Consider the following 27429-nt stretch of genomic DNA (forward strand, 5'->3'; position numbering starts at 1 on the left):
AAAGTTTGACATACTAAGGTGGTGGTGATGTCCGGATAAAGCCTTTCAAAGTGACAAAAGAGGAAGAAATGAGGGCAGTTCGGGGCTGAGGTGCTGGAATAGGCTCTATCCTCTATCATTGACATGCGTCGTAATCTAGAGGGGGATGGGGACTATTTCGAGCCAGATACGGCCACTGTTGTGCTAGATTATGCTTAGTTATGCAAATTTTCAATCCCCGTAAATCGTTTTTGCAAGATTTAGTTGGAGCGAGAAAATCGCTTAATTCGATAAATGCAACAAGATGGATGTCGGAGTCCTCTCTCTTTTCCGCTCCCTCATTTGGTAACCCAGAGCTGTCGGACTGTCGGTGGACAGAGTGTCCGCAGACTCTCCGCTGTAAACGGGCAAAGCGATCAGCGACTGGCTGGCTTGGCTGTTGGTGGTCAGATCCAGATTGGACGCCAAGAGTGGCTCACGATGATTCATCCGCGCTAGCAGGGATTAAATGCCTGTCGAGAGAGACTCTTGCTAGGATGATCCCAGCGCTTGACTTGGGCCCCGGAAGTCGTGCACGCGCCAATGCCCCTCTCTCCACGCTCTTCCGAGGGACAGCGATGGTGGGACAGTCTGGCTTGTTGGTGACAGACTCGATATTGAGTTTCTGTCACCACGCTGAGATTCGTCTGGAGTTATATGCAGTGTATGCTGGCCGGATGAGCCATCTGTAGTCATATTGACTCATGCCAGCGGGTTTTATCATACTGGCGGAAAAAATCACAGCAAACAACTCCGTCGCTCGGGATTCCTTTGTCACGTAGTTGGGGCTAACCTGGCGGGGAATGGATATGGAGTATTTGATGAGCCATATGTTGTCGAGTATGAACCATGATGTTCGTGATGTGTGTCCCAGTGATAGAACCACAACAAACACCAGTATATAGTAGTTCGTGTCAAATGGAAATCAAGGACATCTTTCCTTCAAACGAGGTGATTTCAGCAAAGCAATCCATCGTCACATTGAATGCAAGGCAAGTGGAGGTGATTGGTAACCATTTCATTCAAAGACTGCTACATGATGACAGCATCGGAAGAAGATAAGCACACAGCTCTCTCGTAGTCGAGAGTGCGAGCCCATGAGTCCTCTTTAGAACCGACATCGTCTGACCAGCACCAAACGCCTTCTCCTCCACACTTATTTCTGGAAAACAGAATAGATCCCAGACTCAAGCTAATCCCCGGCTATTTCTTAGTCTCCGTCCGCATGATGCTCTTGAGAGCCTCCGTCTCGGCCTCCTGCCGAGCGAGGCGTATGCGTAAGTCGTCTCTCTCGCGCGTCATCTCCTTTAGCAGGTTCTCGAGTTCGTCGATGCGGTCGACCTTCTTTTGTCTGTACTTGCGCGCGGCAATGGTGTTTCGTTGCCGGCGGAGGACTTTGTCGGCATAGGGCGTCGCGGCCTCAGACTCACGGCCGTCCGAGTTGGGCGAGGAGCGATGGAGTGGCTGAGCCCCCGAAGAGACAGCGGCGTACACTGACATGTCCAGGGGCGGAGGCTGGTTGGGGCTGTTGGAGTTGGAGCTATCGCTGGACCCGAAGGTGGGATCCAGCTGGGCTGTGAGGAAGGTGTCAGGGAATGTGTCGAAGAGGGTGGGAGGTGAGGTGTCTATGAATGGGAATGCTAGAGATATATAGTTAGCAACCGAGAGTTTTGACTCATCCGGGGCAGAGAACCCAAGGCAGGTCAACTTACATTGGCCTATCGAGTTGTCGAGGGGACTGGCACTGACGTGAGGCGTCGCAGAAGCAGCCGACGTCCACGGCAGAGTGTCCCAAGGTGACGGATCAAGAAAAGCGAGGCTCGGATCGTTGACGGATTCTGGACCGAAGAGCCCAAAATCCGTACCCGGGAGGCCAGCGGCCGACGACAACTGCGGTAGCGGTTGCTGTTGGTGTTGATACTGGAGATCGCGTATTAAGCTGGCCTCATCGGGGAGATTGGAACTATCTTGCGCCCAATGCGGCAGCCTGTTGCTGAGGCTGGAAGAACATTGTGGCGGCCTCGCGCGCGGCGCAGTTTGCTGTTGCAGTTGCGCCCGGCATTGTTGCAGAGTGTAGCGGCCCCGTTACCTAGGGGCCAGTAGTTGGCAATTCAAAGATTGAGAGCGGGAGGTCTCGACTTGCGAGATGGTCGTTGCGTGGAAAGAAAAGAAGTGTTGATGATGGAGATGCGGGGATCCAAGAGTTATATAGACTTCGTGAGATACATCGTAGGTACTTGGTGAAACTCGAGCAGAGGTCGGGGCGGGGAGCAACGCCCGCTCGCTGGCCCGGTTTACGACGGATGCAGTCAGAAAGCCAACGCTAATCTTAACATGGATAGGTGGACAAGACATGCACATGGCGCAATTCGATGGAATTGTGGCAGGGCAAACGGAGCACGGCACCGGTACGTACCTAGGCTGACTGACCCAACCCGAACATTGCCCAGCGATGCAAGGATAATCATTTTGCAATAAAGCGGGTTGTGCATAAAGAAGAGGTTGCACAATTTCCATATGCACCAAGACCACCTCATCACATAATCCAGGATCGTCGGCAGCACCGCGTGATCACTGCTCAATTGACTTGGGGGTGCGACAACCAGTTCCTCTGTCAAATTGATGACAAACGCGCTGCTTCATCCATCGACTTGCCTGGCCTGGAGACGTCACGGCGCGGTTTGTCAAGAAACAACCCGCGCATTTCAATACATACTGACCCCAATCACATTTTCGACCGCTGTCGGATCGCAGCCGGACCCTCTCGAGTCCAGACGAACAAACTGCAGACCTGCAGGATTGCCCAAACGGGCCCTTCGCTGAGTCAAATTCATCGGCGGCGCGCAGCTGCATGGGTCGAGTCCGCGCCCGAGCCTAACAGTCATCGGTCCACGGAGCGCATCGGCCGGCCGAAAGCCTCCTACACCTCAATTGAGTTGCCCTCGGACACTCCCCCATCACAATCAAAAAATGGATCCCACTCTCCCTGCAGATACGGCGTCGACATCGACAGCCTCCGCCGCGTCGCCAGGGGTCGCTCCCAGTTTGGCGGGTTCTCTCGAAAGCGAGAACGGCACCGGCAAGGCCCCTATCGCCCATCGTCCTCGACATACCCGCACCAGTACCCCTAAGGTGAGGACAGGTTGTGTCACCTGTAAGTGTCCCCGCTTGTTGTTGTATCTATTAGACGTCGCTCATCCTCGGTAGGCAAGTGAGTTGCTCAGACTAAACTCATTGACGCCGTCTAATCACTGCCCCATTAGGAAACGGCACATCAAATGCGATGAGGCCAAGCCCCATTGCATGAACTGCCTCAAGACCCGCGGTGTGTGTGATGGTTATACCGTAAAGCCACGCAAGACAAGAGGCAAGGTCCCCAGGCAGATCGAGAGACTGAACCCTGAAAGCCCATGCCGTCGAGGCAGTCCTCCTGTGCTAATCAGGGAACCCGACATGAACACGCTTGACTTCGCTGATGACATGCAGAGCGTCTATTTCAACGACTGGAATGATCTAATCAGCGTCTCGCTTGGCGGTGCATCCTTCTCGCGGACAAAGCTCTGGACAACGACAATGCCCCAGCTTACCCGCCATAATCCCGCGCTGCGACACGCCGCTATCGGCATCGGCGCCATAAGCAGAGCGTTTTCTGCCCAAGGCCCCTACGTCGTCGCAAGGAATTTTACAAACATTGCCAATTTGCTGCAAAGCCCACACTACCAGAATGCCGTCGTGCACTACTGCCAGGCACTGCGCCTCCAGGGCCAAGCTGACTTCCAAACTGCTAGTATCCAAGAGGCAGTGCTGCTGTCAATTCTGTTCGTGGCCTTTGAGGCCCTGCGCGGCAATCGACACTCGGCACTTCAGCACGTCAAGTTTGGCTTTATGCTGCTGCAAGAGCTCTTGACAAGCGAAGATTCGGAACAACGGATTTGGAATCTCGCCCCTGACCCCAGGGAACTCATCACCGAAGTCTTGGATATGTACAACCATCTCGACGTGCAGAGTCGCACCGTCCTCAGCGGTCCTGTCAAGTCGAGCCGTTCCCCCGCCTATGAACTTATCAAAGGCCTCAAAGCCCGCGGGCACACTATCGAAACCTACAGCATGCAGATCCAGCGGTATACAGATCCTGGAGAAGGGCGAAAGGACATGCCAGAGGCGTTTCATGACGCCGAAGAAGCACATACATGGTGGAAGGCCTGTCAGCGACGGATCGCCAAGCTGGGCCCGCTGCTTCTCAGCGTTATTGACGATCTCAAGTTCGATGATGTCAGGGACGAGCAAGGTGTTGAGAGAATCCTCGAATTCATGCAAAACCAACCGGAGCTAGGGGCGTACTGCGAAAAGTCTGTCGCAAATCTGCAGCAATGGCGGCAATCCTTCGAGCCATTGTACAACAGAACTCTGTCCGACATTAATATCGACAGGAAGGAGTACCTGAAGATCCTACACCTGAGGATGCACTACCTTGTCATGTTCGTTTACAGCTTCTTTCCCAAGTACGCCGACGAAGCAACAGTCAACTCTATGACGCCATACTGTCGCGAGATCAATGATGTAGTCGAGACACTCCTTCGCGAGCAGCAGAAGGAGTTCAAGTCGGCTGCGCACGTCTTTTCGATGGAGTTTGGGCTCGCGTGGCAGCTCACCATCGTGGCTATGATGTGCCGCGATCCGCTCGTGAGGCAAAACTCGACGCGCATCCTCGAGACATACCCCAGAAGAGAAGGGCTGTGGGATAGCATGGCATTCCTAGCCATGCTACAGAAGAATCGGGAGCTGGAGGCGGAAAACGCAAAGGAGGGCACACCAGCGGAGCAGTGGAGGCGGTTGTGCCGCCGGGAGTTCATCTTTGAGGATGCTGGGGAGACCATCATTTTCCGGTCACTAAAGAAGAACGAGGCAAATGGGACGTGGGACCTCGTGGAAGAGGCTGCCGAGTTCAAAGGTGAGGTCGAGGGGTTGGAGTGGAAGACAAGGCCGCTGAGTGGGACAGGCTTCATGATGTCTGGTACGGTATGAACCGCTGGTGTTGAGGGCGTGAGCTTGGTTGTAATTGCTAATGCTGCTACGCGTTCTAGACGGAGAGTCATGTGCATCCAAGGGGACCTCCTTCTCTTGGGTAGGCTAGGGAGCTTGAAACTGACCGGTACTCAATTCCAAAGAAGGGTTTTCTGTGTCTCAGACGTGAGCTTAGCGGAATCTATCTTCCGTCCTAGTTGAGTCCAATTGCTTCCATATGGGTCTGGTAGAACCGCCGGGTCTGGATCCATAGTAGCCGGTCCCACTCTTTTGAGAAGCTTCAGTGTTTGAAAGTTAGCTGCAGAGCGGTGGCGTGGAAGTCGATGGAGCCCTTCCCCAATCACTAGCCAATAAGTGATTAAAATAGAGCAAACAATGACGTCTACACCGAACTTGTAAGCTCTTTGGAACTCTGGATGATCAATCAGTGACGATGTTGCGCAATTATTAATTGGTTGCGTTTCCCCGTTTTTAGGACGCGGGGTGTTCAGCGACACAGACTTTGAAGTCCTATAATAATTAAAAGCTGACATTTGCATAGAAACCTTGTCATATTCTATATTAACACACAACTACTTCCTTTTGCTGAGTATACTTTGTTTTAAACGGTCCTGTATTTTCTAAACACCCGCAATGTCGACCACACACCACAACGTCCAAGAGAAGCCCGATACCCCGGATGGCCTCGTCAATGAACCTACCCCGGGTATCCCTTACTTCACGCCTAAGCAGGATCCGCCCGCGGGCACCGCGCTGTTGCCAGAGGGTCAGAAGGATGTTCCTAAACTCTTCCGCCCGCTCAAGCTGCGAGGCTTGGTAAGTCATAGCCAACGGCTAATCCTTAACAAGCGCTAACAAGCTCAAGGTCCTTCAAAACCGCATTTTGTTGAGCCCGTTGTGTCAATACTCTGCCGAGGATGGCCATTACACCATGGTAAATCTACCGCATCAGTAACCCAGTGTCGGAATTAAGCTAACCCTGCCCTTTCAGTGGCATCACACCCACATGGGAGGCATCATCCAGCGCGGCCCAGGAATCGCCTCCGTCGAGGCCACGGCAGTTCAGCCTCGCGGTAGAATCACGCCCGAGGACGTTGGTCTCTGGAAGGACAGCCAGATCGAGCCCCTGCGTAAGGTCGTCGAGTTCGCCCACAGCCAAAACCAGAAGATCCTGATCCAGCTCGCTCACGCCGGCCGCAAAGCCAGCACCGTCGCGCCGTGGCTGAGCTCCGGCAGCGTCGCTGGCAAAGATCTCAATGGCTGGCCGGATGATGTGCATGCTCCTAGCGCCATTGCCTGGAATGAGCATCACGCCAGCCCCAAGGAGATGTCGATCCAGGACATTGAGGAGTTCAAGGCGGCTTTCGCCGACTCTGTCCGCAGGGCCCTGAAGGCCGGATTTGACGCAATTGAGATCCACAACGGTGAGTAAAGAGTTTCAGGCCGGGTTGCTGCAATTGACTGGGAACTGATATCCAAAACCAGCACACGGCTACCTCCTGCACGAGTTCCTCTCGCCTGTTAGCAACACCCGTACTGACAAGTATGGTGGAAGCTGGTAAGTTGGAGCCCAATATTAGCACTGAGCGCAACTGACAACGAATGTTCTCAGGGAGAACCGAGTAAGACTTACCTTGGAGATTGTAAGTCTTGTAAATCCGTTCCAAAGTCGTTCAGCCACTAATCCAAAGTGTAGGTCGAGGAAACGCGCGCAATCATTCCCAAGGACATGCCTCTCTTCCTCCGCATCAGCGCTACCGACTGGTTGGAGGAGCAGAAGGACATCCCCGAATCCTGGACTGGCGACGATACCGTCAAGCTTGCTCCCTTGCTCGCCGAGCGAGGAGTTGACTTTTTGGACGTGAGCACCGGAGGAAACCATGAACGGCAACACCCGCACGTCGGACCAGCCTACCAGGCCCCCTTCGCCATCAAAGTGAAGCAGGCCGTCGGCAGCAAGATGGCAGTCGGCGCCGTCGGTTCCATCAACAGTGCAAAGCTCGCGAATGATCTGCTGGAAAAGGATGGACTTGACGCTGTGTTCGTTGGTCGGGGCTTCCAGAAGAACCCTGGTCTGGTGTTTAGCTGGGCAGATGAGCTCGGTGTGCAGATCAACATGCCTAACCAGATCCGCTGGGGTTTCGGAGGTAGAGGAAAGAAGAGCGGCAAACCGGCTACTGAGATTCCTGAGTTGATTGGAAAGCCTTGAAGTAGTAACGGGGTCAAGGTCACGAACGATGTCTTCCGCCCTGATGTCGATGGTACAGCATGATAAACGAAAATTCAAGTAGAAGCGTAGATAGATATTGTTGTTGAATAACTATGCACTGTCGCCTGGAAGGCTTTTCTGGATGCATATTTCGCACAGATAACTATTTCATGGTCGTTATGTATTCCAAATCGTTAATAGCATTATGATTGCACTTTGGCAGCACGGCGCGACCTGTCTGGAAACTCACAGTCAGGCACTCCAGGGAAAAGCTGCCATTATATGTGAGGCCCTAAGTTCAAGCTTTTCATGCTTCGACCATAACTCCCGTGTATCTAGTCATGCTAAGCTCCATGAAACCGAAACCGAGATTTCGGAGTTGGGGACGGGTGTTTTGGTTTCCTGGTGTAACCAGAAGCATCTAACCTCTGCGAACAGATCTCCATAAATTAAAGTTGAGACGACGGAACACTAACCTGATTTGGCAAGGTACCTAAATCTGTGGGATAGCAACGCAGAACACGCACCGAACTTCACTTGTCGAAAAGCTTACTACACTCGATTTCGATGATTATGCGATTCATCATGTTTCTCCTTATATTTTAGCTGAATGCATTTGGACTGAAAAGTATTACCATCACTGAATTGTACACCATCCTCCTGCCGGGTCATTGCATGACGCGCCGTCGTCTCTGATCTCTCATTTTCACAATCAAGAATTCTGACTGATGGTCAATCGAGGTCGGCTTTCGCAGGCCTGCCTACCCTGCCGAACGCGGAAGCTCAGAGTATGCTAAGCCCATGATTACCCAAATAGTCACTTATGACCCGAGCTTTAACGTGCGTATTTTGCTAACGCGGTCGGCGGAATTAGTGCGACTTGCAGCGGGACTCTTGTGGGCAATGCCTCCGGGCCAGAATGCTATGCCATGGATACCGTGACCCCAGTGCCATTCAGATCCGCGACGAGTCGCGTGCCGTGGAACAGAAAGTGTTCGCCCGGCGTGGACATGGTGTATTTCATAAAGCTTCACCGACCGTGTTCGAGCTGAATTGGGACACACGTGCTCGACATGCGTTCTTCACAACATACATCCACGGCTTCACCCGCAGTATGAGTGAGGTCGCCTATTACTACAGGGAAGCAAAGCCATGCGACCATGTATCCGCAAGTGTCGAGGCTGTCAGTCTAGCATTCATGGCCGCTCAAACAGGTAGTCTGCAGCTGAGCCGTTTCGCTAATGCAAGTTACGTTGCAGCAATCCAACGGCTCGGTCACACCCTGCAGGATTTGGATGCCGACCTGGCTGAAGAAGCACTACAGTCTGTACTTCTGTTGGATATGTACGAAAAACTGGTCCATCGGAACCCTCAATCGTCGCATTCCTGGCTAAGTCATGCAAGAGGAGGCTTGTCGCTTCTTGGAGCTCGCGAGGGCAGCATTGTGTCCAGCACCACTGGCTGTCAAGTTGCGGCGCGCCTTGTCACGGCAGTAACTGTGAGTTGTGCAACAGTCGGTGGAAGGGTGCCTCCAGAGCTCGCCAAGGTCCGCCGGAACATCGGATATCGCGTCAAGAGCATCAAGTGGTCTTTCTTGGGCCTACTAGGGCAGGTCGTGAATCTCAAAGCCGGCGTCAACCGGGGCGAAATTTCTACATATCTTCTACTCGTAAAAGCAAAGCATCTGGACGAACAGTTCGAGTACCTGAATAGGGCTCGACCATCAGATTGGCAACCAAAGACGATTTACACAGGCACGGACGCGCGAGTGCTGGGAAATTCTTACGACGTACACCAAGAGCATTACATCACGCAGGTCTCCAACGCCATTCACACACTACGTCTCATTCTATACAACATAGTTCGGAGTAATATTCCAGATCAACTTAGGTCGAAAGAAAATGACTTTTCCAAGAAAGTCCGCGAATCTGTCAACCCAATATGCGCCTCGGTGCCCCAGTTCATACTACCAGGGGTTCACTTCACCAACTCCATACCCTTCTCGCCGGTGCAGCAGCTTCACTGCAGTACTTTACTCGCGCCTATGTATCTCGTCAATCAGGTTTCTGAAGATTTGCTCGTCAAAGAATGGGTTCGACGATGCTTCAAGTTCATGTGGGAATCCGGAGGCCTGAAAGCCGCCAAAGACATCATGGACGCTATGGACAGAAGGTCGGATCTGGACTATTGGACGGTTTACGCCATGACAGGGAGCTATGCAATTGCTGCCTGAAATACTTTCCGTCGCAGGTCGCGGCTCAACGCTTGCTAGTTCGTCTCGCTCACTTTTGCAGTCCGTCCAGAGACTTGACTGAGTCCACAATGGTCTTCTCATACGGTGTCCATTCCAGGCCTAATACCTCCTTCGTTCGAGATGTGTCAAAGCCGAACGACTTCAGTACTGGGTTCGGCGCCCCTCCAAAGTCACTGGGTACCGGCAGGTTCTTGCGCAGCTGAGGGAAGTGTTCCCAAACATTTTTGGCCAGCTCGTAGTTGCTGTAGAAACCAGCGGTGGTGAAAAAACGCTTTCCCGCAGCACTTTCGGTTTCCATTGCCTTGACGTGGGCGAGCGCAACGTCGCGCACATCGACCCAGAGTGGAAGCGCCGTCGGTGGTAGACCGTTCTTATACTTTCCGAGTATGACCTCTGCGAGCAGTTGGTTGGAAGTGTTGACTGCAGAGAGCGACTTGACCGGCTGTATGATGGGCCCATATATCATGGGCGGGTTAATGGTTGACAAGGTATAGCTGGGTTTCTCGGTGGCCATGAAATCCCAGGCGGCTCTCTCGGCGAGAAGCTTGGATACGACATAAGCATTCAAGCCGTTTGAGTATGCGTCCTCAAGGGTCAACGGGCTCCAGTCTTCCTCAGAATGTGTCTTCTCAGCTCCCGTCGATGCAAGGCCTGGGTTCAAAATGGCTGCGAACGAAGATGTGACAACGACACGCTGGACGTTGGGACATAACTCTCTGATGGCCTTGAGAACACCAGTCGTGCCAAGAACCGCGGGGTCAATAAGGTCTTTCTTGGGATCCGTAGCGTTGTAATGAAACTGAGAGACTTGATCAGCAACATCATATCTAAATGCACCAGGGCGTACCTTACTGGGCTTGCCAAGTGGATCACCGCCTCAATCTCATAACATTCCAATTTAAAAAAAGCACCCTCTGAAGCAATGTTGGGAATAATAACTATGTCGAGATTGCCGCGGGATACATCCCGATACGCTTCCTTGACCGCCTTGGCCTTTTCCTGTGAACGGACAGTAGTGATGACGGTATGCCCTCGCTTCAAAAGAACATCAATGACGTGGCTGGCGACAAAGCCTGTCCCACCTTTAATTGATATAAAGGGTTAACTTCCTCAGACAAAGATTGAATTAGGTCAGGGTGAATGAACCTGTGACAAGGACTTTGGTCATGATAGGAAACGTTGATGCATAACGCGTTGGGAAGAAGAGACTGAGTCATAAGCCCAGAATGAACTGGCTGAAAAGATGTCCTGGGCATGTTAGGGATCTACTCTAGCTTTATATTCATGGAATGGCCATCGTGGCCTGCAGGTTTAAGATTGGGGGGCAATTCAGTGAGAGTGACAACAGGAGTCAATTTCTCAGGTCCAGATGGATGCCAATCCCCACTAATTGATCCAAGAATAGGTTGCTCATCTGCAATCCTGCATTCGATACTCTAGGCTTCGAGTGCGAGCAATGTGTGGGGCTGGCTGATGCAGACCGGAACGCTAGCCATCTTGGGTAATGGTATTGACTATTATCTATCTCTTTCAAGTCGAGTTATGGAGAAATACGACGCTGACACAGTAAAGCATCTTGATGGCAACTTCGAATCGCCAACTACTCGGACGACGTTAAGGTCTATATCCACTAAGTCCGAAGCTGACTATGGCGACTTCTCATTCTGGAAACAAGATGCAGAATCGCATTAATTAGGGAAATGACGCAGAATGGAGCGACTGCAGGTGTGCCTTGGATTAAATAGAATGCTTATCCCACAAACATAGACCGGTCTGCAGATCCATAAGCTTTTTCTTATACCGCATGAAGATCAGCTCCAGATAAATTTTGATCCATTATCAGTTTCAAACCTACGGCACATCTTGGTTCAGATTTCTCTGTCCATCATCAGATACTTCATCGATTTCGTCATGGCGCTACCAGTCTTAGTAAAAGACGCATGTCATATGTTCTCCAACTACATTAAGAAAGTAGCCATTGTTGGAGTAAGTTCTCTTGACTGCTGGACACTGAACCCATCGAATAAACGTCCTCTGAATAGGCAGGAGGTCACATGGGAAACGCCATTGCACAGGAACTTCTCAAGACCGGAAAGCACACTATTACCGCCATTACTCGTGCTGGCAAGAACAGTGTGTTTCATAATGGCATTGTCAAAGCCTCAGTTGACTACAATGACCAAGACTCCCTCATATCAGCGCTTAGAGGGCAAGAGTTCTTGATTATCACACTTTCTCTGAGCACTACACCGGACACGCACACGAAACTGCTCAATGCCGCTGCCAAAGCAGGCGTGTCTTACGTGATGCCTAATGCTTACAGCATCTATGCTCATAATGAAGCGATTCAAAGGGATATACCGATCACGAATCAAGTCCTGCAAAACATCGCCGAAGTACAGAAAGCCGGACTGATTTCGATTACGCTCATGAACGGATTCTGGTATGAATGGAGTCTGACCGCCGGTCCCATCGCCTTCGGCTTCGATTTGAAAAACCGTGTCGTCACCCTATACGATGATGGAAGAAAAGCCATCAACATCTCCACATGGGTGCAGGCAGTGTGGCCGCGCAGTGGCCTCTTTGCTTAGCCAGAAGATACTACCCGAAGGCGAAGATGACAGGTCTAGGACCATCTCTCAGTGGCACAACAAGACACTGCTATTGTCTAGCTTCAAGGTAAGTCAGCGGGACATTCTGGACAGTGTCGAGAGAACGACGCAAACGACAGATGAATCCTGGAAGATCCAATACGAAGCAACGAAGGAACGTTACAAGGCTGGGGTTGACGAATTACAGCAGGGATATCAAAATGGATTTCTCAAAATGATGTATTCTCGGGTATTCTATCCCAGTGGTGATGCGGATTTTGAGCCCCATAACGATCTTCTAGGGCTTCCATTGGAGGATTTGGACGCAGCCACGCGCACAGCGCTTTCGATGTAAACCATCAATTACAAATCCATCTAAATCGCCCTGATGCTTATGGTATGATGCATTCTTTCATTTGAACTTGAGTGTGCCTAAGACGTCAATGTGGGTATATAGTTGGTCACCACGAATATTGTCGGCCGCATATCCGCATGAGTGCGATTATTGAGGGCTGAAATGCCATTGACTGTTCACTTGACAAGAGAACCTTCCTTCTCCTATGCAACTTTCTCTGCTTCTAGTGTTTCTTTCCAGGTCATCTTCGACTCGCGCGGTGGGGGCTCACGCTGGCCTTTGGAGGGGCGAGGGATGCCGTCGGTCGTGACACAGTCGACTCCATCGGCGTAGGAGGCGCGGCTCGTGGCTGGAGTATATGTCAACAAATATTCCATAAGAAGTTCAGATGAAGCTAGTATTGACTAATACATACCGGCAGCGTTGGTAGCATACAATGCGAACTTGTCGGCTTTCTCGCCCAGTGCCCGGAGCTTGGAATGTTAGTACACAAATGGGAATGGAGCAGATTGAGTGTTTTACAAAGCCCATTATGATATCTATGAGCAGCAAATGGCTCCTCGAAGTGTGATCCTTAGGGTGAAAGGTCAATGTGCACAAACCAACAAGAATCAGTGAAATGCTCAATCAAGATTGTCGGTCGTCAACATAACTTCCCCCGCATTCTTTAGTATGTTCTAAGAAGGCAACACCTAGTCCAAAAGCAGCATAATGCAGTCAGTTTAAGAGTCTCGTTCTGTGGCTGAGCAACTCTCGCCCGACCGATACCAGGCTTGATGTCATCGTTAATCGGTTCTGAACGTCCAGTAAATCTAGTTCGTGCGGAGACAGTTTTGCCGCCAATCCCACGAGAGTTTGGCGAATTACTTCTGGAAAACCTGCAAGCTGGGTTGCTGCGCTGTTTGCGGCGCTGAGGAAACGAGCGTAAAATCACATCGTGAGCGCTTTTGGGGTCATATGATGGCTAATTGATAGGAGATGAAAGGATGGTTGGAAGAATTCCTGAATGCGATTGGTTCGCTGAGAACTGTGCATAACCGATACGCCCGAGCTCTGTGGTGCACCCAGTCAGGTGTTGTCAATAATTCTTGGGAGCTGACGCTCGCATGTTCGCTGATGACGATGTACCAGGGTTTGTTATTGGCTTGTCCGCCCATTACGGCTGAGGCGAGATCTTGGCCGTTCTATAGCATTTCATATAGCCCATAACACACATGAAAAGAAAACGCCACTATCTATCGTTTCTATTGAGGAACATAGCGTTTGTCAATGTCACTATTGTCGGTGGCATCATGGATTGGATGGATGGTAGATCTCCCTCATAACCTGACAAAGTGTGCTCTGTTGTCTGCTATGGAAATGACAACCCCACACAACAGGAAACCCGCTATTTGGGACGATGTTTGACCATTAGAAACTCGATGACGCTCTTGGTCATAGTGCAATGGTGAGCCTCAGCGAAAAGGCGGCTGTTGTGGCGTTTTCAGGTCTTTTCAAGGCGTGGCAACGATCATCACCTTGAGGAGAAAGACAATGATCAATAAGAACAATGACACAGTTGAAAATTCCGCGGAAAGACTGTCAATTGACCAAAAGTGCTCTTCACTTGCTGTTCGACAGGTGAAGGAAAGTTCTAACGTGGAAAGGCTATACGGGAAAGTATTGCTCCAAGACAGAAACATGACCGCAGCTAACTTGATGATTCTGTGAGTAGTGGCAGAAAAGACCCAATCTCCAAGCACAATAAATGTGAAACTGATGTTAACTAGGCTTTATTAAGAGCATATCTACGTTCTCGGTGTGACGGTCTGTCAGGCGCCCAGAGGGGGGGCACCGGCGCGGCACTAGTGGGGTCGTTGGCGGGGTAGCTAGGGCTGCACTAGCATATAGTTAAAGAAGTATAAAAGGGTTCTAGCTAAGCGTTTAACATAGACTTTGACGATAAAGGCTAGCTATTAAGACTAATGTTAAAGAAAGGCGATAGAATAATGCCGCTGGATTAGTGTTATAGCCAGGGGAACTGGGCTTGGCTAAAAGGGGGGGGCCTGGGGGGCATATAAGGAGTAGCTGCGGTGGACCTAGGGGTAAAGGCAGATTGGAATAACAGTCAACACCTACCCTTACCTGTGCCTATTGTCGACCTCGTTACTCTGTACGACTCCAGCCTCTGACACGGTCATACTTCGAATTATAAATATCATGTCCACAGCCATTTAATCTGGGCGTATGTCGGAATAACAGCACCAGCTGGTTGTACGACACGCACGACTCAAGGACACACACCATGGCAGAGAGCACAGACTGGATCCCGGCCCTCGGTTATCCATTGAGGGGATCAAATTATTCACAATAGGAAAGGAAAAACCACTTGCTGGCTTTATTGATAGGTTTATGGTAAACTCAGTTCATAGTACTAATTGTGTCTAACTTGGGTAGTGAGTATCTATCAAGCACAAAGTCTGTGCTTGATAATGCGGCGATGATGTACTTGCTATATGTCTCTGCCAAGGCTCTCTAACGTGGATGAAATGACACGGCGATGTCACAAAAGTACCGGAGAATATCTACGAGGCTATTGAACTGACTTGTGTTGATCCCCCGGTCCACATGAAGTGAAAAAGAATTTTTTGACCAATACGTCATCTCAGCTTCTCGTGGCGCAATTGTTGAGATTCTGATGTGTGTGGGATGATGATACAGTATCTTTTGGGTATTAATCACGGTGAGCGATATGCTGATCAAACCATCTCCAGTCGATATTGTGGTAGAATATTGGACATATATATGATCAGCATTAACGAATGTGAGGCTTCATACTGTATCTAGGTTTGGTAACGGCAACCTGATCTGAAAATGTGCTGTAGCTTTCCAAATCGATTCACGGGTAATTCAAAATAATCCTCGAGCTGCTGAGGGAAAGTACTCGCATATCAAATGAAAGCGCGCGACTATCTTGTGTTAAGAGTAACGTTTTTCGCATTTATTGGAGAGGTGAATGTTGGAGCCAGGCTTAGAGATCACTGCTGGATGATTGCCCATAGAGACCTCGGGTTGAAGAAGAAAGCATTCAGGTCCCGGATTTCTAACACTAGTCGGCAATCGGTTTGACAACAAGGCCCCACGCTGTTCTTCAGCACATCATGGTATCAGAAGTCATAAGCGGAGATCTTCCGACTGTAACAAAAGCCCTGCCTCTCGCTTTTGCGTTAGCTAACTCTGATACATCAGGGACATACCTCGGGAGATGGCAAGGACGACAGCCTTAAAAGACATGGGTAATACTTCCTGCTTCATTGATCTTATCCTTTGTGAGATCAATGAAAATCGGATGTTTCCTTGGAACCTTTTTTCGGTGAGATGCCATTGGCCTTGCTTGAACAAAGGTTATAGATGTGCCATCGCAACCTGGGGACCGATATGCACGGAAGAGTTGATGGCGTGCCAATAACATAGAATATGACGCGGCAGCTCCCACACCTATTAGCTGCCCCATCATTGATGATGCTTTATGGGTCGAAAAAGCTGGCCCACTGCTTTTCGAATCGTTTTCAATCATATGGTGGCTCCCGTTCATGTCATCTTTGTCTCAATTTTGGTCTTGGTTTGGATTGGTTGGAGGGGATAATCAGGATCGGCAACCCGCCTCCGTGTACAGCCAGGATGGGATAATGACTACTATGTAACCAAGGCTCCAAATGGCTAGGTTTCCCACCTCTTCAAGACCATATTGAGAATGTTTCTGTTGTTGTCTAAGCTGGAATATACCGCGGCGTGAGTGCAGTTCAGCTAAAGCTAATCAGAGTGCTGTCCGACCACCTCGAGCTACTCCAATCAACATGAGCTTCTTGCTACGTCTGAGTGCTGCAAGCACTACATGAGTTTCAACCTCAACTCGGCTCATTAAGCTCATCTATGTGTCAACAAGAGCTACGGTGCATACCTAGTATCTTAGGGGCAATCTCGCACCAGCAAAAGTAGCCTCTGTCGGCTTGCTGCGAATAGATCCACAATTGAGCTGAGTCATGAAGACCAATATGTACCCAGCTAAGCAGAGGCATGGAGACGAACTTCTCGATACTACATTGATTAGATTGATTGTCGTTGATCTTTCCTCCTGCGTAGCGAATCACACCACAACAACCTCCAGGTACCTGACTTTACAACGGCCAGCCATGACGGAGACACCAAGGATCTGACGCCTGAGGCGACTTCTAAGAGGATGATTACCTGAGATGATCCAACTATTTGAAACTCAAACTGCGGGATCTTGGGGAATGCCAGCAAGATGGTGCACCATCTCGACTGGTGATCCCTGTCTAGTGCAAAGCTCTCGGCAATACCATCGCTAAAAAAACCCATCCATCGACTCTCAAATTATTGCGTGATCTTGAGAGAGTCGCGCCAAGATTCTCTGTTAACCAAGCAGTATCTCTGAGCTCAGGTACTGACAATTTCGTTCCGGTAACCAAAAGAGTTTGATAACCTGCAGCCAAAGACAGTTCTTGGCCCATGCATTTCGGTCTGCTCTTACATTGTAATGTGCTCAAGGGCCACTATCTGCTGATGCGGTTAATCACGAAGTCCTATTCAGTTGCCAACACCATAACCGTCAGCGCTGGCCTCGACCTCAAGATGATCAAGGAACGTTTCAGCGGCAGCCTCGGAGTCAGCCTTGGCCGCACCTAGACTACCATGCAAGGGTGTTTGATTCGTGGCATAATTGAGGAGGGCATGACCGGCATCGTAGTTTCTACTCCTTGGACCAACCGCCGCTACGGCCATGCCTTCCAGGGATGTGTTGAAAGCATGAAGCAGACTGGCACCTGGATCGCCAATACCTATGAGGAAGGCTCCTACGAGAGTGTTGACTGGGTTGCTGGCGCAATCACCGTCTGCGCCAAGAAGCAAGAGTCCATTCCTCTGTCTCGCTGCAATGGCTATGGCGACTTCAAATAAGCCCGTCTCATTTCGGCTTATAACATCATTTTGACAGTAATGAACAATTACGACAGGGTTGGAGCAGGGCTTCTCCGACACCCTCGCCCGTGTGTCGCGGTGCGCATTGATTAACGAGGGAGATGAGTTCGGATACCTTTTGGGTTTTTCTCTCTCTTGTACATACGACATTGGACGTATATAACGCTCCGAATATATATAACGACTTGAACAATGGACATATTACGACACTAGCCGCGCAATAGGCTGCACATGGTTCATAGAGGTTGCATGTAATTACGTTTTCGACCCCTATCATACTATTCTGGTTGTAACAAACAAAACAGTGGAAGCATTGTGCCAAAGAACATCTCTATTCGATTCCATGCATGAGGAGTGAATGAAAACTTCAGCAAGTGCCGTGATTTCGATGAAGGACCATGTCAAGCGGGTCCGGAGCCAGCTGCCGTTCAGGCACGGAATTGCAACCGGCGCAGAGACGGCGGGACACATGGAAGTAACAACGCGGCAGGAACACCAATCGGATGGTTGGCTGAATGCAGTGTGTGGCTTAGTCCTCCTTGAGTAAAATTCCCCTTTCTCAGGTAGGAATGTGCTTTGGGAAAGATGCATTCAACACTTCTCCAAGTCCAAGTCATGACGTCAGCGCTCATCATCGCCGAGTGTCACGTCAGCCTAGTGACGCGACGAATATGCGCACGACATGTCTGTGAAACTTACGACACAACATAGTCACTGATTACAACAAAACAGCTCACAAGTCTTTTTCTATCTTGAGCATCTTCGCTTCACTCCCACCATCGCCTTCATGCACTCAACCGCCAAACACATTGCAAAGCAAATCGCTACTCACCCAGAAACTAAGTCATTTGCAAAACAAGTTCAGAGAAACATGGCTTCAGGCACTCCATCTGAGACGGCCAAGGCTCAGGCCACCGCCGATTCAAACGCACCCAGCTTTGAGTCTATCGGAATCAAGAACAACAGCATCAACCAGAAGTCTGGCATCTCCCTGTCACAGCAGCAGAAGGTTTTGGTCGGCAGCGTTCTCGATGTATGGATGACCCCATTTCATCCAAGGAAATGTGCTAATGCTTCCCACAGCTCTTTGAGGGTAATCCGACTTTGAAGCACCTGTCGCTGTGGTCCAAGAACGCTACCTTTCAGGACAACATCACCGTCGCCGAGGGGTACGACAAGTACGCTGCTCAGTGGTACGGGCTACCAGCACTATTCAACCCTATCAAGATTCAATCGCATACTGTCACGTCAGCTGGTAACCCGATTGAACTTGAGCTAAAGAACAGCTACACCGTCAAGGGCGTCAAAACGGAACAGACCATGGAAAGCGTCGTGCAAATCGAGGTCGGAGAAGATGGCAAAATCGTCAAGGTCAACGACAAGTGGAACAATAATCTTCCCGACGGAGTTTTTTCACAGGTACGCAGTTCTCTTGAGGTGTCATTCCTTAGCGCAGCCCAGACGCTCGTTTGGCTACTCAGCCAGGCGGGTGTTGCTGTGTTCTGTCGAATTTCACTGTGGCGGCCTTTCTGGGTAGGCGGTTTCGATTCCAGATAAACATTGCTAACTTATCCGCAGGCTTTGCGCAAGTTGAATGCTGTCACTGTACCGGCGTTTGTGAAGGTCCCCAAGAACGAGGAGGAGGACCAGAAGCTGAAGGCTGAGCGAGAGAAGCAATAGAGAACAAGTGTAATTGTGACGCATGGTAATATCCGCAGTAGCTAAAAGCATAGTAATCATGCAGCCTTATAATTCAGTGAAATGTTCCTGAAAGCGAAACGAATTCAGCTCCAATGTGGCAAACTCTAATACGTTTCTTTCACATTAGAGGCCAGGTCCATGACTACTATTCCGAGTGGGTATAAGGACATGACTTGTTTCATTTTTCAACCTAAAATTAACTTTACAGGTACACCGCTATATTGATGTAACAAATGACACTACGCAGCTTTCAAATGGACCATCAGTCAGAGTCTCCACTTGGTGACTATGGCGTCAGTTTTATTTTATTTCAATTAACATTGGAACTGAATGGATTCACCTAGTCACTTTCTCCATCGTTACACTCAGTCCGGCCCGGAAGAATACAACCGCAATCTCTCTGAGCCGCATTGAATCTTTCTGGCACAGGAGTTGTTATGGACAAGAATTCACGCCATGTGATCCAGGCCTACTCCTTCCGCATAAACCTCAATCACCCGGAAAAATTGGTCTGTTGGAAACTAATGTCATTAAGCAAGCTTGCCATGCCCGTGGTATATAGATAGTCCAATATCATAAGTGACCGCTTAGGCCAATGGTAAGATTTACATCGATATCCAATCGCTTTGGTGTATCGTCATCCAAGTTTAGTGCCTAAACCCCAGTTTCCTGCTCCAGAAATAAGAGACAAAAACAAAGAAAATAAGATTGAAATCGCGACGCATACATGGTATAACAAAGCAAGTGTGTACATGTTTGACATAATTTCGTGATGTGTTCCAGATAGTCTCAAAATAGACCCTAAGAGCCCTATGCGTTCCAGACGTCCCTATTGGGTTGGCGGGCCACCGTTCCTTCATAAAGTTGCCAGAACAGCTCGCGAGCTTCGGCTTCCAAGTGCTCAGTGATTTGTCTTGCTGCCATGGGGTGGAGCCATTTATCTGTGCTCACCCTCGCCGAGGCAGTAGGGAACGGGTAGGTGGTGCTGTTGCAGAGGCGGATGACACCCTTGACCCAGGCAAGGTTGCCGTAGGACTGGCTGGTATAGGTGTCGGAGGTGAAAGGCTTCGAATCCCATTTGTCGGTGCAGCCGGTAAGCATGTTCCCAGTGACACGCCGAACGCTAGGTTGGGAGACAACGAGCCCATACTGGCCTGCCCCCATAGTAAAACGAAGGGTGTTGGTCTCTGTGGTGGTCCAACTCTGAGCATAGCTGACGGACAGAGAGTAACTAAGAACTTTCTCGATAACCGTAAGATCAACACCAACTGATACCGTGACCGTATTCGAGACTTGGTAGCCGTTGGCGACGGAGATGTCGGGAATGGCGCCATTAGAACTCACGACGGGTGAGATGGCGACATCTGGGGCGAGGAACTCCTCGTCAGAAAGGATCTGAGCCTCGGTAGATGTCTTGCAATCATCACGGCGAGTGATACTCTCGGGCTGTCGGAAAGATTGGTGCCATGGTCAGCAGGAAGGGGAGGAAGAACGGCGCGAGATTCGATAGCGTCGTACTGGGCAGCTTTCATGATCTGAGTGGACCCATCGTTAAGCACGACGACTACATCGTCCCAGTTGAGGGCCGGTGGACTAGAAGTTGGAGCGGCGGTGGCAGCGCCGATGAGGCCCGCGGCGGCAAGTATAGAGAAGCGCATCTCGACGGATTGAGATGAGTGCGCAAAGTATAGAAGAGCGACTTATCGAAGCAAGATTGAGGGACCCTTGCTTATAAGAAGATACTGTTTTGCAAGAAGAATAATGACGAACGGACTAGCCTTGGAGACAACGATCTGACACTACGAATGGGAGGTGTACATATTTATAAAAGAAGGGAGACAAGAGAATCAAACAGTAATGATGAACAAGCTCCCCGTTTCCAACCTTGATGTCAGTTGACCAATGACCACGTGATAGCTATTGCGTCTTGATACGAGCCCGCAATCTATCAATCTCCGTGGTGGATAGGTCGTTTACTCTCCCACATATGCTAATGTTGCCAGCATGAGCACATTCGAGCTCCAAGCATAACCCCTTTTACAACTATCCAAGTGACCGGGCCAGCTGTCCAGGGTGACATAACAATGCCGTTTTTCCCCCGCGAGACTGGAGCCCAACATCTATCACGTTGCGCTGAGATAGCGGGGATAGGCCCAGCTCTAGTACGACAATGCGCTGACTCAATGCTGGTAGGACGCCGATCGCCGGCCTGATGTGGAGTCTTTAGATGGCTACCGGGTGGGAGATGGATGGGACGAACACGAATAAGCCAATCGTCGTGGTCTATCCGTTTTCAGATTGGAAGAATAAGTTCCCAACTAAGGACGTGGATGATTCAGGTCGCGGCCGAGCTGCATCTAGCCCAATTGACTTTCGGAACGCGGCCAAGATAACCTGATAGGAGCTGTTCTGCTACCCCTACCTTTTTACTTTGGCACCACACCGCCACAACAATCCGTTTCCCCTCCTCAGGACTCACAATGCCCTTGTAGGACGCAAATAAATATTCTCTACTTAGTTATGGATTTTTCTAAGTGATATCAAGGCGTCGAGGCTCAGGGGCTATGAAAGAGTCCCAGGACGCTCCCCGTGCGGGCTCAAATTAAGGCTGATGACAGCTGAGACAAAAGATCCATGCAAGCGAGTGCACCGCCCGGAGGTTACAATCTAATAGTCACGCGTACGACCAACCTCTATTGTGGATTCTATGGCGGATAAAGGGAGCGAGGAGTACCTGGCAACGGGAGATGATCTCGACCAGTGGTCTGGAGATGATGACCGCATCGGTTGAAAGGGCAGGGAAGAGTATGGTGCAAGTCAATGTTAGTCACCGTAAATATAAACCTGAGTTAGTTCCACCGCGTGCTCTCAATGTCTGTCCAGCCTCACTTACGCTCGCCCACATTCCTTTATCGGTTTCGACCCCATCACTGATACGATATCCTTCCATTCTTTGACAACGCCATCATAGTCATTCCTGCGAACTCAGGCAACAGCCACCGCCAACATGCAGCTTTTCATCGCCAAGATCACTGCCATTTTCCTTCTCTTCTCTTTTGCGTGAGTCTTATCCTTGTGAGCCCCCTTCTTCTGAATGGTAATTAACGCAATCTTCTAGTTTTGCCAACCTTCACGACAGCTGTAAATGCCGCAACAGCGAAAGTGACAACTCGCGCATGACTACTTCAGCTTGCGAGACCTACTCCAACAAGAACTACAAATGGGGAAAAAGCGCATACGATGCGGCCTCTGGACTTGTGAGTGGACTCCTGCCAAATGAGAGCTCGGCGCACAATTCTAACCCCTTTTGCTTTAGTGCATTAAGAGCAGTCAAACTGACCAAATCGCTGGTAACGAGTGGGAAGCCGCCTGCCGCGAGGTTGCCGTCTCGGGCTTCCCATGCGCAGACGGTAAGGGCCATTGCACGGCTGATCCCAACGAAGTCCGTGGCAAATGCTAAGCGTCCCGATGCCGGTGGGAATGACGGGAGCCCTGGGCGCGGCACTTGCGACATCAAGACCCTCCCTTCTTGCTAGTCAGGCATGCCTGTCCATAAGGCTAGTGATACATCATAAGACTCCACTCATCATCCCTGGCCTGTCATCCGATCGTAGTGTCTTGACGCAGGGGAAGGCTTCTTTGATTGGGTGTCGCTTTCCAGAAGTTGGTGGAAGCAACTAGGTTCTATTATTTCTACGTAAGTGTTAGCGCTGGTGGATTTTCTTCTTTTTCTATACCTATAGGATTGTATCGTGTACTGTAAATGCAGATGTTTGAGGCTTTAGAGCATCTCAATTATCCATCGATCTAAACTATCACTTGTGTCGACATGCAATACCCTACATCACCCATACGTATGACGCGCTTCATACAAAGAATTAGATTTACCATTTTAACACGTGGGTTGAATTGGCTATCTGGGTAACGACGCATCGCCTCCCGCTTACTCGACCATGACGCGAGCAGCTTTCGTCACTTCCCCAAACTGACATAGTACGGTGATATTGCGCCATAATTAAGGACGTGCCCCCGCACACGCCACTATGCGCGCAAGAAACAGGCTTCTCGGGAACACTATTGTAATAGAGATTGAAGCTCTTTTCGGAAGGTAGCCACTAGCAGGCTGGCTTATCGTAAGACCTTACTGTTCGGTCACGCTCCGTTGTCGTACTGAGCCTCGTGGGATTTCCCTTAGATTAATAAGATCATCGTTCAAACAAATAACAGTCTGAGAAGAGTTGTGATCGCCATACGCCAACCACTGTGATGCTGAATCGTAGATGTTGTGGTCAAGCCTCAAGAGGCACGTCGACTGACTAGGTCACCCCAAGCTTGCTTTCGCGAACGACTCGGGTTGACCTGTGGTTGGATGTGCCCCAGTTCTCCACGATAGACCCAGTGTGGCGGTGCTGGGATGTACCTAGCCGGAACGTGCCAGGGGCCTGGTTCCGTTCCTGATTGCTTTGTGCCTAAACCCATTTACTACCAAAGTATGTATAATAATAGAGTTTGATCTCTTATCTCATCCCCTTTGAGAGCAGCGTAATCGGTGCAGTGCGTCAGTTTGGGCCGAGAACCTTTTTTTTCCGATGGCTCTATCCGTACAAAGTATTTCGGCCACATTCGGGTGCGTGCGCTGGTGTCAGGTCAAGGGACCTGTCCTGTTTCACTTAGGTATGACAATATTCCACGTAGAGCGCCGGGTCATAAGTCTGGACACACCAAAAGGATAACCCAATCAACAGTTACAAAGAGGGCTCATTAACTTGGCGTCGCTTTACAATGCACCACCAGAAGTCCTGTGTCTCCTCATATAGCTGTTGATTAGATTACCCTTTTTGGTGTTCCCAGACTTATGACCCGGCACTGTAGAAACAAAATGAGATGTATTTGTGTTTGTATCTTCTTAGATTAAAGAAGCTATTTAGGTCACTTTCTCGGCCCCTATTTATACCCACGGCTTGGCACTCAACTGCGGAATCGCCAGTCTTGAGGCAGAAGCCTACATGATTCTAGGCCGCAACTTTACGTACAGAGGCCCCTTCTCCCACATCAAAAATGTCGATTGTTTCTCGATCCACGCTTCAGAAGGGTTAACGAGCTCGAAATCAACGTTCCACAGTAGTTTCGTCATGATGATGCGAATCTCTGCGTATGCAAGACTAGCCAAACCGCTAGCATCAGTAACACGTTCGGTTTTGTGAGTTAGAGATATTAACATAAGAGGAGCACGTACTTCTTCCCAACGCAGTCTCTCGTTCCGAATGAGAATGGCTTCATAGCGGCCTTGTCATCGCTCGCATACTTGGTGCCTCCAGTCTGGTCTAGCCAGCGCTCAGGCACGAATTCGAGTGCATCTCGAAAGTTGTCCTCCATGCGGTGCGCTGAGTATGGATGCACTCCGACTGCCGTACCATGGGGGACCCAACAACCATCAAGCTCGACGCCCTCCCGGAACGGTACCCAACGTGGGAACGTACTCGGGCTCGGGGGGTAAAGCCGCAACGTCTCCTCTATGACGGCCCGGAGATATGGCAGGCGCGCAGTCGATTCAAGAGTGATTTCTTTCTCAGTTGCGAATGCCGTACGTATTTCTTGCACCAGACGGTTATATCTTGTACGGTCGCGACCAATGAAGTACGATATGCCGCTCATGGCGGTAGCCGAAGTTCCGCTCCCCGCGACAATGAATGAGGAAGCCATTTGGTTCAGCTCCTCGTTCGTCAATCGTTCAGACTCGTTTTCGATGATGTAGCTCATGAAGTCCCTTCTGTCTTTCCCGTTAGGGTTGGCAATCCGCTCTTCAACCTTCCTTTCTGTAAGAAGGCGGTGTTTCCTCCGCGCCTCCATGGTCCCCTTCGGACTGAAGGCGTCTAACAGCCACTCAACCTGGTAGTGCATCGCCAGTTGCATCCATACCAGCGAGCGAGTTCGGTTGCCTAATACCTGTATCCACGGCTGGTCGAACGAGTCGAGGCATCCAGCTGGTTTGCCAAACGCTAGGTCAGAGATGATATCGAAGGCTGCAAGGCTGTACCATCGCGTCAGATTCTGCGGTTCATCGGGCTTGTTCCTCACCGCGCGACGAAGCTGGCCGATAAGCTTGTCACTGTGATGCTGGATAAATTCTTCTTGTCCACGCAATGCTCGTTCGCTGAATGCCGGGGCGATGGCACGACGGAGACGCCCGTGTCGCACAGGCTCTGAGACAACCATGTTGATGTTCGGTCCCTTGAGCTGCGAGGTGGGCCCGGCGACACCGCGGCCGTCGAGACATTTCGAGAATTCAGGGTTCCTGGCCCCATATATGGCCTTCCAGGCAGTTCCGGAGGTGTACGACAGCTCGTCTGGCGCAATGCGGACTATGGGGCCATATTGCTTATGGAGTTGGTAAACCTCATCCGGTAGGTGTCCTCCAATGCTGTGATAAGTCCATGGTATGCGACTTGTCGCCCACAGCTTGGGTCCTGGGTACGTGGAAAGCGGATGGAAATATATGTTATATAAGCAGCGGCCCAAGATGTAGAGATGACCCTGGCATTGTTGGCGTGCAATTCAACCAGAGATAACCTTGGTTTTACCTCGGCATGGAAGAAAGAATCTGGAGAAAGTACGCACCAGAGCTACAATGGATTGCAACACTACACCGACTGTTAAATGAGGCAGTGTAGGGAACAGGAATTGCGCGTTCCCCGTCATTGTCGCCAATTATGGACGTCAAACGACCGTCTAGCAGCTTGATGTATAAAGATTGTCAATCTCGGAGGAATGTGGCAGATGTCGGCGCTCTTTATCTACTTGTACATCATAGTGCGGCTCCCCATTCAAGGCATCAATGTGGGCGGAGGCGAGGTAATCTTCGAACGCCTTTGTCAGGGCAATGCGAAGAGAGAAGATCGAATTGCTCGTGGCTTGCAGCCTACTTCACACTCGTTCTGTGTGCACTATTCCGGAAAGAACGGCTTGTTGGTTACGGCATCCCACTGCCGACGTTCTCCTAGTGGCCCCGTGTAATCCACCCAAAAGCTTGTTTCGTAATCCCCGACCCGGATGACCCACTTGACCTCCACGGCCCGTCGGTACCAACTTACTGTCATTCGTGGTATGCAAGGAACCGTTATCCACTCATGATTGCGGCGTCGTTTTTGCGACGCCATCGGATAACTAGTACCCACGCAGCTCACTAGGGTCTTGAGTCGTCCCAGAGAATGAATAACCCCAGACATCCACTCCACGTGCCTTGTTCGACACTTCCCTACTGGCTAGTCTAACCGGCGATTAGTTCCAAGCTTGAAGACTGTCTCGTCCGAGGAGGGCCTACGTGTACTGGGGCGCATTGGTCAGGAATAAAGTTAATGACAAAACATCTGTCGCTCAGATCGCATTGATTGAATCTTGTTGAGTACTCTGTACCGCTACAAAGACAGTTTAAGTGTAGTGAGAGTAGTCGAAAAAGTTGTTTGAGGAAACAAGACGGCGCTAAACTAGGTGAGAATAGTATTGTGAGATCCGATACTACTTTCCAAGGATAATGCCTTTGACGTACCATTGCCGAAACAATGCGAACTGGGCCACCTTATTAACCCGTGTTCAATTATTGCCCCAACTTCGGCTTTGTTGTTCTCGGCTAGGTCTTGTTTCCGACCTGTGCCCTGTCTTCGTTATCAAACCATCCTTGCCATGTTATCAGCTTCCGTATAGCGACTTGTAACATTGGGGGCACCCAAGCAGTCAAACCCATCTCTACGCGTCCATTCCTATCAGCCATCGCAATTTCTTCTAAACTCTTGGCTTGCACATCCCCTGATCAACGCTTGAATACCATAGCAAATGCACTATGACTAAGGGTGGCCTAACATGGAGTATTAGCCCTACTGCAGCTGCAGAAAGAGGGGGGGCCGGGCTATCCAAATTGTTGTTCCCATCTACCAAGGCGTCTCTAGGGGCTTCTGCGAAGAGTTTTGGCGTCCCGTTTTGGGGATCCCATGCCTGTGGCATCGTCTATGTGGCATTCTTTGCGTCAACCATAGCATCTTTCTCGAGGGACAGTCGCGCAATCTTTCCATGTCTGGTCGAAGCAGCCAACACCAAGAGCGGTGCACCGCCTTCAGTCACGATTACATCGGCGTTACCTCTTGATTGAGCCACTATCAACAGAACCCTGGAAACCGAATGCAAGATCAACGCTTAAAGCACTCTACTGAATTATTTCGAGTGAAAGTGTGAGTAACTTCAATGATAAGCTCTGAATACGCCGCGCCGAGAGCTAAAAACATCAAACGGGTGCTTAGCTGCACTA

At 50.2% G+C, this 27429-nt stretch overlaps 11 protein-coding genes across 11 annotated transcripts; 7 read left to right on the forward strand and 4 right to left on the reverse strand.

Annotated features, from left to right (window-relative positions):
• Positions 1–1221: 1221 nt before the first annotated feature.
• ColSpa_06052 (uncharacterized protein) lies at positions 1222–2080 on the reverse strand (the record flags this gene model as incomplete). The annotated part of the gene is given in 3 exon segments (XM_049272264.1): positions 1222–1592; positions 1731–2017; positions 2028–2080. Coding segments are annotated over 3 exon segments (711 nt in total).
• A 1391-nt stretch (positions 2081–3471) lies between these two features.
• ColSpa_06053 (uncharacterized protein) lies at positions 3472–5043 on the forward strand (the record flags this gene model as incomplete). The annotated part of the gene is made up of 1 exon (XM_049272265.1): positions 3472–5043. One exon carries the CDS (start codon positions 3472–3474, stop codon positions 5041–5043), a length of 1572 nt encoding a protein of 523 aa, XP_049128222.1.
• A 633-nt stretch (positions 5044–5676) lies between these two features.
• On the forward strand, positions 5677–7252 carry ColSpa_06054 (NADPH dehydrogenase afvA; the record flags this gene model as incomplete). The annotated part of the gene is made up of 6 exons (XM_049272266.1): positions 5677–5859; positions 5903–5977; positions 6035–6467; positions 6529–6601; positions 6656–6686; positions 6740–7252. The coding sequence occupies 6 exons, from the start codon at positions 5677–5679 to the stop codon at positions 7250–7252; spliced, it is 1308 nt and encodes a 435-aa protein (XP_049128223.1).
• Positions 7253–8171: 919 nt separating this feature from the next.
• Positions 8172–9485, forward strand: ColSpa_06055 (uncharacterized protein; the record flags this gene model as incomplete). Its single annotated transcript, XM_049272267.1, has 1 exon — positions 8172–9485. One exon carries the CDS (start codon positions 8172–8174, stop codon positions 9483–9485), a length of 1314 nt encoding a protein of 437 aa, XP_049128224.1.
• A 49-nt stretch (positions 9486–9534) lies between these two features.
• ColSpa_06056 (ketoreductase azaE) lies at positions 9535–10674 on the reverse strand (the record flags this gene model as incomplete). Its single annotated transcript, XM_049272268.1, has 3 exons — positions 9535–10305; positions 10359–10588; positions 10653–10674. 3 exons carry the CDS (start codon positions 10672–10674, stop codon positions 9535–9537), a joined length of 1023 nt encoding a protein of 340 aa, XP_049128225.1.
• Positions 10675–11417: 743 nt separating this feature from the next.
• Positions 11418–12097, forward strand: ColSpa_06057 (quinone oxidoreductase PIG3; the record flags this gene model as incomplete). Its single annotated transcript, XM_049272269.1, has 2 exons — positions 11418–11492; positions 11549–12097. The coding sequence occupies 2 exons, from the start codon at positions 11418–11420 to the stop codon at positions 12095–12097; spliced, it is 624 nt and encodes a 207-aa protein (XP_049128226.1).
• A 5047-nt stretch (positions 12098–17144) lies between these two features.
• ColSpa_06058 (uncharacterized protein) lies at positions 17145–17408 on the forward strand (the record flags this gene model as incomplete). The annotated part of the gene is made up of 1 exon (XM_049272270.1): positions 17145–17408. One exon carries the CDS (start codon positions 17145–17147, stop codon positions 17406–17408), a length of 264 nt encoding a protein of 87 aa, XP_049128227.1.
• An 892-nt stretch (positions 17409–18300) lies between these two features.
• Positions 18301–19109, forward strand: ColSpa_06059 (uncharacterized protein; the record flags this gene model as incomplete). The annotated part of the gene is made up of 3 exons (XM_049272271.1): positions 18301–18462; positions 18513–18848; positions 19008–19109. 3 exons carry the CDS (start codon positions 18301–18303, stop codon positions 19107–19109), a joined length of 600 nt encoding a protein of 199 aa, XP_049128228.1.
• Positions 19110–19940: 831 nt separating this feature from the next.
• On the reverse strand, positions 19941–20788 carry ColSpa_06060 (uncharacterized protein; the record flags this gene model as incomplete). Its single annotated transcript, XM_049272272.1, has 2 exons — positions 19941–20576; positions 20624–20788. 2 exons carry the CDS (start codon positions 20786–20788, stop codon positions 19941–19943), a joined length of 801 nt encoding a protein of 266 aa, XP_049128229.1.
• A 1349-nt stretch (positions 20789–22137) lies between these two features.
• On the forward strand, positions 22138–22590 carry ColSpa_06061 (uncharacterized protein; the record flags this gene model as incomplete). Its single annotated transcript, XM_049272273.1, has 3 exons — positions 22138–22190; positions 22249–22387; positions 22447–22590. The coding sequence occupies 3 exons, from the start codon at positions 22138–22140 to the stop codon at positions 22588–22590; spliced, it is 336 nt and encodes a 111-aa protein (XP_049128230.1).
• Positions 22591–24132: 1542 nt separating this feature from the next.
• On the reverse strand, positions 24133–25829 carry ColSpa_06062 (cytochrome P450 monooxygenase aclL; the record flags this gene model as incomplete). Its single annotated transcript, XM_049272274.1, has 3 exons — positions 24133–24292; positions 24367–25664; positions 25749–25829. The coding sequence occupies 3 exons, from the start codon at positions 25827–25829 to the stop codon at positions 24133–24135; spliced, it is 1539 nt and encodes a 512-aa protein (XP_049128231.1).
• Positions 25830–27429: the final 1600 nt, after the last annotated feature.

This window comes from Colletotrichum spaethianum (assembly GCF_022836535.1).
Source record: "Colletotrichum spaethianum MAFF 239500 DNA, contig14, whole genome shotgun sequence".
NCBI lineage: Eukaryota > Fungi > Ascomycota > Sordariomycetes > Glomerellales > Glomerellaceae > Colletotrichum > Colletotrichum spaethianum.